This window comes from Anas platyrhynchos, chromosome 2 (genome assembly GCF_047663525.1).
Source record: "Anas platyrhynchos isolate ZD024472 breed Pekin duck chromosome 2, IASCAAS_PekinDuck_T2T, whole genome shotgun sequence".
In the NCBI taxonomy this organism is placed as follows: domain Eukaryota; kingdom Metazoa; phylum Chordata; class Aves; order Anseriformes; family Anatidae; genus Anas; species Anas platyrhynchos.
Window position 1 is genome coordinate 25,649,718 of NC_092588.1, and position 12,195 is coordinate 25,661,912.

The window sequence follows — 12,195 nt, forward strand, 5'->3', positions numbered from 1 at the left end:
GGAAAGGGAAAATACCCAGGAGAGAGTGAGGGAAAGCAGTCTTGAGTTAATGCACACTACAGAAAAAATAAATAAATAATTAAATAAATAAAATCACAGAAAAAAAATATGAAACCAAGTGATTAAACAGAAGTGGTAGAGTAGTAGAAAAAGATGGGGATTTAGCAAGGAGAAGAGATATGAGTAATTGCAGAAAGCAAACTCCTCTATGTTCATTAATTCAAGCACTTTTGGTTCTTGTCCACTTTCAATACTTACTTCCCATGACAACAAGCTCAGTTTATTATTGTTAAAATTCCACTCTCATTGTGTAGTCAATTTAACTTTATGGCCAGTAAGAATTTTTCACGCATAACAGGCTCCTTGGAAATCACTAATCTCAAACTTTCTGTCCAAAGTAATGGAGTCTGATAATGTGCTACCTGTTAAATGAATTCAGTTTTGGAGAACATTTTAAAACCCTCCCAACTCCATGTTCTGGAAGGAGATGATTCTTTTTTGAACATTACACAGAACTAGAAGTGGTGGTACTCTTTTCAATCATTTGCTGCCTGGGCTAAGAAGATGAGTTCAAGCACAGGGAATATCTCTTGTAAGGAAACAGTACAGACTGTGAAACTTTCATTTGGTATTTTCTGTAGATTATCTCAAAATCAAAGGTTGCAAAAGTGAAGATATCTTGGGAACTTCTGGAGACCAACATGACACAGACAGTAGCTTCACTGAGTCACCAGTTTAAAGTTCTTTTTGGCCTGTTAAAATAGACATAATTGGTATCTTTTGTTCTTTTGATTTATAATCATCGAATGGTTCAGGTTGGAAGGGACCTTAAAGCCCACCCAGTTCCAACCCGCTGTCATGGGCAGGGACACCTCCCACCAGCCCAGATCCAGCCTGGCCTTGAACACCGCCAGGGATGGGGCACTGGCAGAGGCTGCCAGCTTCTCTGGGCACTGGCAGAGGCTGCCTCACCAACCTTTGTGTAAAGAATTTCTTCCTAGAACTACTGCTCTTAAGGTCATTATAGTTGAGTTTAAAGTATTTTGTAGTTTCTTGTGGTGTGTGGAATGAGCTTTCCTCACTCCAAGACCTGAAGACTTCCTTCTATGGTCTAGACTAACACATAGCATGCTGTGCTGTGTTGTCATTGTGGGAACCAGAACTCCCATCCATCCTAGCTGTCCTTTCTAAGATGCAGAATATCAGCCTGCAGAAAGTCATTAACTAAATCTTTCCATTGTAAAAGGAAAATGAGCTCTTTTCCTGATTACCACTGTATAATAAAAATTTATGTTTGGTTTCAGAATGAACTACGTATTACATAGAATAGTGCAACATAGTTTTCTCCACAGGGAAGCAAAGTATTGGATAAGAATATTAGCTTTTCAAAAACATGCTTCATGTTCAAAGGTGCTCCTTCTTTATTAAACAAACTTATAGCAGGTCACATGAATATGTTTTCTGGATAAGCAGAAACATTTTTTTCTTTCCAATACTGCTCATCAGCAACCAATTATAAAAGTTGTTTTTAATGCTTTTTAGATATAGTAGCTGAAAAATAGTGTCAAAACATTTTTCTGGCCAAGTAATTTCAAGTCTTTACATACTCTTTCTAAGAAGGAACATGATGTTTTGGAGAGGGACAGTTCATCCTTTGTGTGGAAAATGTCCATAGTATGGAATAGTCACAGCATCAGCCATTTATTGTAGTTTCCCTAATGTAATGTAATTATGTAATTATGTCCCCCCATGTAATTAGGGACTGGTTAGAACACTGTGTTTCAATGTAAAAAACCAGCTTTATGAGAAGACAACAAAATGAAGGTTTGCTCCTTTCCCAGATAAGTACCATCCCAACAACAGTGACGATTCCACTTCTTTTGCAGTTCAGGATGTCCTCAATGGAAATCTATTGCTCCAAAACATGTCATATTAATCTTCTCATACCAGAATACAACACCTATTCCATATGATTCATTAATTTTTTATTTACTCTGATCAGAAGATGACACAGGTCATTGATGGAGCTCTCCACTACCAGCAAGATTCACCTTGTCTCCTTATCTGATAACTGCAGCAACTGCTAGCCAGGAGACTGGAATCAAAATGAGAAATGAGTATTCTCACAATTCACAGCACCTAAGATGATGGCAAAATTTAATCACAGTTTTTATCTGGACTTCCACCTGAATGTCTGTGATGAGCAGCCTCTAGGCAGTCCTCTGGGATATGGGAAATGCATATTTTAATCTGTTCTCTGTGTCCCAGGTAAATGCTCTCACCATTACACTTGCATGAAACACTAGTGGCAGCACAGCAAGCACCAACTCTATTAGTAGGGCTGTAATAAAAACAACCTTACTGATCTGGGAGAATTGCCCACACACTTGGCACAGCTCCCTCCCAGACTCACTCTGAAGACTCGAGCAAAGGATTTTCCAGTTCTTCTCATTCCAGTCAGGCTTAAATAGGATAGAGGCTAAGATAAGTCAGCTGGGGCAGTTTAAAGCATATGAATAAAGAAGAACTTTTCAAAATGAAAGAGGAAGAGGTCTAGAGGATTTACACACCTAATGGGATTCTGCAGCAGCTAAGTAAAATTTTTCTGCATTGGATTTTAAACTTAGATCAAATGCAGGCAACTTCCCACTTTAGGCATTTTGGCATTTTAACACACAAGTGGGGATGACATAAGAGACTGATATTCTCTGAGCACAGCAGTACCAATGTGTATGCTCAAAGGACTTTTAGCTGTTACAAGCACTCTACACACAATGCAGTGGTGTGTTACACTCATTGGTGCACATACAGAAGCCAGGCACAATCACAGAGTGGTTCACAGTGAATCACAGAATGGTTGAGGTTGGAAGGGACCTCTGAATGTCACCTGGTCCAAACCTTCTGCTCAAACAGAGCCACCTAGAGCTGTTTGCCCAGGACCATGCCCACACAGCTGTTAAAGATTTCCAAGGAGGGAGACTACACAGCCTCTCTAGGAAAGGTGTGATGTTATCTGCACCAGGTCTACTCTACATGTTGTCTCTGGGGGTTCCCTCATATGGTAAACTCAAGTTATAAGTCTGTATCCAATAAAAGAAAACAAAACCACCACCAACAAACATAAAAAATAAATAAATATATATATATTTTTTTTTAAAAAAAAAAGCAGGAATGGCCACACTTCTTGATACTCCCTACCAACTAGCATATGCCTATGCCTCAGTTCCTTCCAAGTTCCAAGCCACTGGAGATGCCAATGTGGGCTCCTTAGCTCATCCTTTGCATGGTAGAGGGAACCAAAGAACCAAGTGTATGGATCTGGATTTCTTCCAGGAAGTGAGGTACCAGGAGGTGTTGCATGTCAAGTGCTGGAACATTTCTTCCATTTTAATATTTACAAGGAAAGATGGAAGCCTTCTTTGAAGACCTAAGAAACTGGCAATGGATAAAGGAATTCAGTGCTTGTGGTGATAATAGGAAAAGAGAAAAAATTTAAAAGACCTCTGATCATTTGAATAAGCTTTGGAGAATCATTTGAAGACATCTGTTTTACTAATTTATTTTGCTTTAATAACGGGTGTATGAACTCTAAAGAGAATTTAAAGATGTTTCCCCTACTGTTTTTAATTATTGAATATTGTATAGTATTTCTCTTCAGGCCAAAAGCAATAGAAAACCTCAGGAATATGTCAGTGCTTACCAGAGAGCTGATTCATGTTTTGTTTCTGAAGGAGAAGGAAAGGGAACACCAACAGCAACTGAATGTTATATTAGAGCTGATGGAATGTGGTTTTACTTCACATTACAACACCCTAGGAGCATGTATACAAATAATTACTGCATCTCAAACAGCAAATTCTTAAAGCACATTCATGAACGTTAGACCAGACCCATGATCAGTTTTTCTTGGAGAAGTGAAAAAAGTATATTATAAAAGTCAGAGTTGTCACAAATGCCAAACATCAGCAGCATACAGAATGTATGTTCACCATTTACCTGAATGATTCCTCCCAGAAATGAAACTGCAGCTGCAACTCCAATCCTCTGCATTTCAAATTCTGATAGGCCCAAGACTCCTGAATTATTGTTTGCAGTGAAATTAGTGCCAGCTGAGGGAACAAGACGTTCAACTGCATTGGCAGATATTAAGGAAGTCAAAGCAAATGTTCCTAAAAAAAATAAAAATACAATAAAAATAATAATAAAAAAATTACCAATGATTGTATATGTGTGCTCATCACTAATGGTCACTTTTTCAAAACTTGGCCATTTTGAGTGAGTGTCATTTCGTGCAATCCTAACAATAATTTCTAAGATAATATTTTCACATATTACAAATTTCTTCATGTAAAATACCATTTAGATATCTAAATTAAATGCAAACTTTTCATGAGAATATTTATGTAGACATATTAATAAAAGAGGTTGAAACATAATTATTCACAATTATTTGAAGGTACCACAGATGCTTTTGACTTACCATGTGTGTGATGAAATATTTTTTGTCTAAAGGTCCCAAATGTTCACTATTCAAATTTCTAGGGTAATTAAATCATACTATATACCTAATTATTAGCCCAATATAGTTAGCAGATGTGTATGTTTAAAAATAAAAATAAAAATCAAGAAATAATCTGCACTGGAGGCAGGTTAGGAAAGAAAACAAAACAAAACAAAAAAACCCACAACTTTTCTTAGAGAGGTAAAGCAAGTTTAACAAAACATAGATAAAGAAGGATGATAATTCAATATTTTAAAGGACAAATATATCACATGGAGCTCCAACAGCACAGGAAATGCCCAGCTATATCAATGCCCCTCAATGGCCCATCTGGCCCAGTCCTTCAACTCCAGCTGTGGAAATCAGAGGTATTACTCAAGGAAAGTACACAAGCCTGGCCACTTTCTGCAGTCTATTCCCCTCATAAACCACAGCATCCATAGCTGTTGTATTGAGGATTCTATTGGGTACATCCTTATTTGGTCATTTTAGATTTTCCTTATGGACTACCATTCATGAGTTTGTTGAATCTTCTGTTTGAACCTGCTTGTATTTTCTTCCTCCACAATGTCCTCTGGGAGCAGGTTCCAGAGGCTCAACATCTGCCATAGTATTCTCTTTATTCTATACTTTCTTTTAAAGTGATCTCACCAGTTTCATTGAGCTCTCATTATTCTTATTCTTCCCTATTTGTACAGAACCTGGTGAGTACAGTTCTACCATCACCTTGGCCTCGATATAGTAGAACTCCCATCACAAGTTCTTTGGGACCCTACTAGGACTCCTCCACCCTGAAAAATTACCATTGAGTCTTATATTTGTCTTCTTATCTTCTAACCAGCTAATAATTAATAAAATAACTTTTGTTCTATCACAAGGGCAATTCAGTTTCTTTAATAACCTTTGGTGTGCAACCTTATCAGCAGCTGTTTGACCATTCTGATATCTTACATTCAAAGTATTTCTTTTTGTTATGTGCTTACTAACTCTCCTATAGAACTCTAGGAGGTTAGTGAGATGGGATTTTCCTACGTAAAAGTCACATTAACACCTTTCCAGCAAACTCTGATCATACATAACTTTCAGTGATCTTATTTTTTACTGTAGTCTGTAATAATAGGGGAGAAATACAGTTTCCAAGATTCCCTCCAGAGCCCTTCTGGCAGTTCAATGGTCTTGTGACCTTGTTATAGAATGTCCCATTTATATCTTTGTCAGAAAGGTGTCACAACAGTTTCCTTCCTGTCTTCCTCACTTTGATGTATTTAAAGATCTTTTAACTACCAGTTTGATCATCTTCTCCACAGCAGTCTTCAAATTCAATTTTTTAGCCTTCCTGATTCCTGTGTACATCTGACCTACTATATTGCATGGCCTTCCTATCACAGATAAAGATGCTAACAGAAGATCCTTCAAAATCACTTATATCAAGAGCAGACAAGAAAAACATGTAGGGATTTGTTATTCAGGTAAATAATCTTTCAAATTAGATCAACAATGTCATAGAAGAGATATTTCAAGTAAAAGTTGACAGAACATGGCCATTGATGAAATTTCCTATTTCCTGCTAACATAAGTGATTTAACTAACAAAGGACATTCTTGCAGCCTGTGCACATATAGAGAGCCCCATTGATATTGTAGAAGCTGCTGTTAGGAGAGGAGATTTTCAGCTACGTACAAGAGCAATTACAGAGCATTTGGAGTTCTGAGAGAGGCAGTATTGCTCCAATTCAGCCTGCTTGCCACAATTACTTAACTGTGGATGATGGGATAAGTACATGAGACATTTCTACTGAAAGGTTCAACAACATATATCACACAAGTTTATTTATAATAATAATAATAATAAATTTGTCTGGAAGACATCTGAACAGGTTTCCAGGTTTCCACAAAAGGGATTGTGCAGGAATTCTCAGCCATAGAACTGAGGAACTCTCAGCAAATCACTTTTTGAATGCTATTCCGTCCCAAGGATAAAAGATCAGCCTTATCTGCTTGCACTTACTTGTTGCCTCATCTGTTTTCATTAGTAGAATTTAGGTCAACCAGATACTGTTTTTTCCACTTTCCTACATATGATCATATGAGACTTTCTTATCTTCCTAATAACTTCACAATAACAAACAGCTGACAATCCATTGCCAAATTATTGTTTTTTAACAACTTTTCATTATAGATTCATGTTTTAATATATTAAAAAAAAAAAGTATACTAGTATACTAGTATAAAAAGTATACTAGTCTATCTCTACTCAAGTAGCAAAATTATTTTCCAAATTCTAAATTTTCACTTTAAAAAATATTTCTTAAATCAGCAGAGTGCATTCCAACATTCATTATAGCTTCAAGTTGATATTGGCATCCACAGCTCTTTCTCAGACATCAGAAGGCTCAAAAACTTTCTGCACATTTAGGGAAAACAAACTTCTGGCTTTCCTCCTCCTCTAAAATATTGTTTAGCTGTTCAGAAATTTTAAATAATTTAACTGAATATTAGAATGCCTGGCATAAGAATTACTAGTCAGCCAAATTTAACATTGATGGCTTTTCCCCTAAAAGGTAAACAGAATTTACCAAATTATTTCTTTGTCCATGTTGCAAAACCTAAAGACACTGATATAATTCAGATGCACTTTGTCTTGTATTGTATATAGAGATATACAGATAGAGATATTTCTAATGGGTTTTAAAAAAGAGCTTTATTAATGATTTCAGATCCAGTCACTGGTCCCACAAGCATACATTAGTTGGAGCAATACGGGATGCCATACAACATGGAGTGCACGCTGCTTGTCCAGGACTAGGACTTTCAGGACTAGACTTATATGAAGCTCTGCTGATGTCAGGAATCTGGTACTTCTGGGCTACCACTTCCTCATGCTTGTCCCTGTTGAACTAGGTGAAACCTCATTTAAGGAAGAGGTGGATCTCCTGGTGTCTGGGTAATTCAACATTGTGTAAACTGGAAAAAAAGAAATAGTCATAAAAAGAAGAAATATATATATATTTCTGTTTAGTCTTTAAATAATTTTCCTTCCATTGATCTCATGACACACTTTTATTTCAATTGTCAGTTCCTTATTTCAGAAAATGTTTTAGCAAATAGACACTTACCTGTCGCAACATGACGACCCATTCCAAATATGGCATAAATAATGGCAGGGAAGAAAGAGCCGTATAAACCAAAAACTGGATGGACTGAAGATAGAACAGCAAAGGCCAGCCCTATGGAGAGTTAAATGAAATTACTTCTTTGCATGAAGGTAAAATAAAAACTGTTCTGCTTTTTTTTTTTTTAAATGAGGAAATGTCTATGATTTTATTAAGAGCAGGAAAAGAAACACCTTCATTTACAAAAATCTAGACCATAAGCCGTTGCAAAGAGAGCTTTACAACAAGGATCAGGAAGAAATGAGAAAGGTTTTTCATCTATTGTCTGTCATCAAAGTTTTCACACTTTCTTTTGCATCGTCATCACTAACAGAAACAAATAGGTCACGGATATGATTTATGGCCTCAGCTACTGTTTTTCCAGGTTGTCTCGATAAGGTTTCCAAACTCTTTTAATAGAAAACTCTCACAGGAGGAGGCAGTACCATTCCACCCCCTATTCCAACAAACAAGGGTTTGAAACTGCCAGGGCTCCAGGCAGTCAGATGGTTATTTCTTACAAGCAGTTCAAAACCTATAATTTTGGTTTGGATGGAGCCCTTTCAGTCTGCTTTCTTCAATTTTTTTTTTTTTTAACAACAAAAAAATATTCCAGAGTTCATTGTTTTCAGGTGCCTGTTTTTTTTTTAATCCTTCAGATATTAACTTTTTTTTTCCCATCATGTAAAGCTGTGGGTCCAGAAACACAGAAAATATTTGATTTTTATATTGAAATAGAAAATGAACTGAATTGGTTAGGATTTAACTTTACAGGTTACTAGTTACCTTCATTGCTTGGCTATAGAGGACAATGTCCATCTTTCTCTTAGAAAGTCTCCCAATAAGCCTCTTTTAACAGAGATATATCTGCAGAGCAGCAGCTGTGGTTGCTGTTCAGTTTCAGATACCCAAGACAGAAAACAAGTCTACATTGGCTTCTTACAAGGCAGCAGAGAGACTCCTCAGACTATGCTTCAGAGCAACAGCCTATACTGTCATTTCACTGTTTTTCCTTCTAGAAACTAAGATTAGGTGAAATTGCTTGGCAGAGATCCTCTGTAAATCTTGTTGGATACCACATCTTGCAGTAGGGACACAAGACTGGCTTGTGCAACACACAAGGTGCCTTTCTGAAGTCCACCTTCAATGTGAGAATCCAGTCTAAGCTTTCGTATAGATATGTGTGTGTGTGTTCTGGGAGAGAGACCGTGCATAGTCTGGGACAGAGAGGTGGTTCACATCTATGAATCAAAGGAGTTGTTAGTTCTTTCATATGCTCTCTGTCTTGCATTAAGTGTTTGGTCTCCATCAGTGATTACAAGGGAAGCACATAAACTCCTTCTTCATTAGGAAAAAGGAACAATTTTGAAAAAGAAGTTTTAAAATAATGTCCATTTTTGCAGAAAGCAGATTAAAGTCTTATAATATCTAACATTAGAATTTAATTGTTAGAATTTTGGACCTAGAAGCTTTCCTTCTAAAAGGAACTGAAGAGTTTTCCTCATAAAAGGAAATGGCTCATATTTAATAAGTTTTCACCCTAAGAAACTTTATAATTCAGTTCAAGAGGAGGTTACCTTAGAAGTTGTACAAAACAAAACTAGAGGTTACAGTAATATACCACAAGCTAAGCTAAAGTTCTTCCAGAAGAGGGACCACTAGCTTTTTCCTATTTGATATTTCCAATTAATGCAGGATTAAGAACAGCATACATTGTTCTTCCTCACAGTATTTAAAAGGAAAACAAAGATTCAGCTACCACAAAGTATTCTGTTGTCATCTGACTGTAAAAGCCAATTATGGCCTCTCTACATGTGCTTAACATTTTTATATGTTTCCTAGGATGTTATGACAATTGAAACTTTTGACAATTATGGCCAGAATGCATTTGATCCAGCATAAGCTGTACAAGCTGTGTGTAGAGCACAAGAAGCAACACAAAAACTGCATCAACTTCTCATTTCAGCTCTCTGAACAGGGCATAGAAGAATTGAGAGGCACAACCTGAACTCTTACAGACAAGTTTTGTAAAACTGTCAAAGGGGCTACCCAGACCAGCAAACCCGCAGGATCCATGACAGAATTTTGCTTTGCTCACAGACTTACTGCTGAGAAATACATCTCATCTATAGGCAGATAATCTGAACATAAATCTGGCCCTTGTTTTTGTCTTTTCACTTGTGGACCTTTCACAGTCTTCTTGTATTAAGTTTCTAGAAGTGGTGGCTCATTCTTTTCATGGTGAGGTCATGGCAGTTAAGACAGAGCTAAAATTACCAGTCTTTGTTTCCAGTCCTGACTCTGTTGGGTTTTTGTTCCTGTTACTGAAATGTGTCAATTGTGTGTAAGAGCAGAGGGGCATTATAAAACAGAATTAGTAAAGACTTCAGGCTTTCTGGTAAGACATATAATGTTCTAAAAGTTCAAATACATTTTAAAGATATACGCAGTAGTATATTTCAGCTCACTTCATTAATTTTCATATTAAACTTCGCTACAATGCATTCCATATGCTCAAGAACTAGTCAAAAGACAAGAAACATTATTTTAATTTTTTTCATTCCAAACAGTAATAATACTCAGAAGAAATATATCATAAAACAAGGATCCCATGTAATCTTCAGTGGTAATGTGGAGAAGCCTCAATGGCAGTGACATTAAGGTTCTCATATAAGAATATAAATTCCATGGAAAGAAATGCAAACAACAATAAGTTCAAATACAGTACATTAATATTGTGGTTCTTTGCTTTAACTAACTCCTTATCATAAGATAACATTGTGCAACACAGTTTCATTGAAAACCACGCTCTTTGGCTAGCACCAGATGCATAACAATCACAGCTTGCCACACTGAAAAGCAAGAGATGTGGCACCACTCTTGGTAGCTGTCAAATGCAGATAACTATCAAATAACAAGCTTGATACAAATAGAAATAAGGCCTACCACAGGATAAAGGTCTGTCAGTTTGCTAATTTGATAGTTTCTCCTAATTAGGCTAGAGCCAAAACCACGGTCACAGCAATAAAAAAATATTTTCCATAAAAAGAACTATGAATCATCATGGTATGATGAAGTAATTAACAATTCTCTGCATTTGGAAAAAAGCTGGTGACACATATGTATGTTCAGAGGATATCTATACCATTTCTTTTAGAAATGTGGTATGCAAACCAGAAGCAGAAAAAATAGCAAGTCTACAATTAATCTGAAGAGTTTCAAAATTTTCTTCATTTACTATTTACTGTGAAAAACTATACATTTGCTACATACTGTAGCATATATTACTATATAAGTAAAAATTATTATTGTAACTTTTCTTTTCTTGAAGGAGACTATATTAAGATAGCCAAACATCAAGTTTACGGAACCCCAAACAACACTAATACATCTTATCCATCTCAAAACACTATCTGTAGTCATGAAAAATCTCTGATGCTTCAGAAAAAGTCAATTTCTCTCCTTCACAATGCTGAATTATGTAATAAGAAAAGCATTTCCTCTAGATGTCCTGAAATGTAGAATTAACACATTTAATGAGTCTCCTATCAATCCCTCTTGGAAAACCAACAAATTAAACAGCCAATGATTCATATCTAAGGCTTTAATTTCTAACTCCAGGCTAACAATTTTTACTGAGTTAACAAAAAATATGTATATTTCATAACAATTTCTTAACACAAATCTACATCCCTGGAAGATTATTTGGCACTGGCTTGTTAAGAGCTATTAACACAAAAATTGATCCTTTGTAAATAATATAATTTTCCTTCAAAAATTGGAAAGCTTGGTATCAGTTCTTTGATGGTGCACACATACAGCTCATGCTTGCAAGATCCCTGTTTCCTAATGGCATAATTTGCTGGGGCTACACACATGGATTTTACCTTCTGCCTAACTTATTTGAAGAGAAGGTACAAAGAGCATTTCTCAATCTGCCATTCAGAGCCTAAGGAAAATGGAGAATTTCACAGCAAAATGGGAGGATAGATTCTGCAAAATTTACCATAAATCTTTCAGAGTCCACACAAGTGTTAGCAACCATTCTCTCCTTTTTCAGGGATGCTTCAGCGCAGCACCTTCCCAAGCAACTGTCACCTTCAGTCCACAGAGTGGACTGAAGAGACCACAGAGAGACTCTGTGAACCACAGAGAGAGACTGGAGTATCTCAACTGTATTAGTCATACAGTATCTGAACTGCATCTTTCCCCCATGTGCCATCTGAGAATTACGTCAAAAATATTTTTGGGAAAACACTGTTCTACTTCTCCACTTTGCAGATTTCCAGATACTGACAGTTGTATCTTTTACGTTCAAAAGAAAGGATAATCAAGTATTTCAGTAGTAGAAACAAGTGGACTGTGTGACTCATTTACGAATTCTCTAATCAAGATATCTTGACCTTTCTGTACATAAAATTTTACATACTTATACCCAAAAACAGATAGAAAAAAATCTAGCATTTTCTTTTATTTTCATGAAAATCCAGGAAAGAAAGAAAAAAAAAAGTATTATTGACAAACAAACAGAGATTAAAGATTT

At 36.2% G+C, this 12,195-nt stretch overlaps 1 protein-coding gene across 4 annotated transcripts in view; it reads right to left on the reverse strand.

The window, feature by feature from the left end:
- Nucleotides 1–12,195, reverse strand: part of SLC26A7 (solute carrier family 26 member 7) — a 74,933-nt gene that overhangs the window by 45,466 nt on the left and 17,272 nt on the right. For all 4 annotated transcript variants that reach the window (XM_072034467.1, XM_072034464.1, XM_072034465.1 and 1 more), the window contains exons 3-4: nucleotides 7,617–7,727; nucleotides 3,997–4,169 (exon numbers count right to left, since the gene is read on the reverse strand). In XM_072034467.1, coding sequence (XP_071890568.1) covers nucleotides 3,997–4,169; nucleotides 7,617–7,727 — 284 coding nt within the window. The remainder of the gene's footprint in view (nucleotides 1–3,996; nucleotides 4,170–7,616; nucleotides 7,728–12,195) is intronic.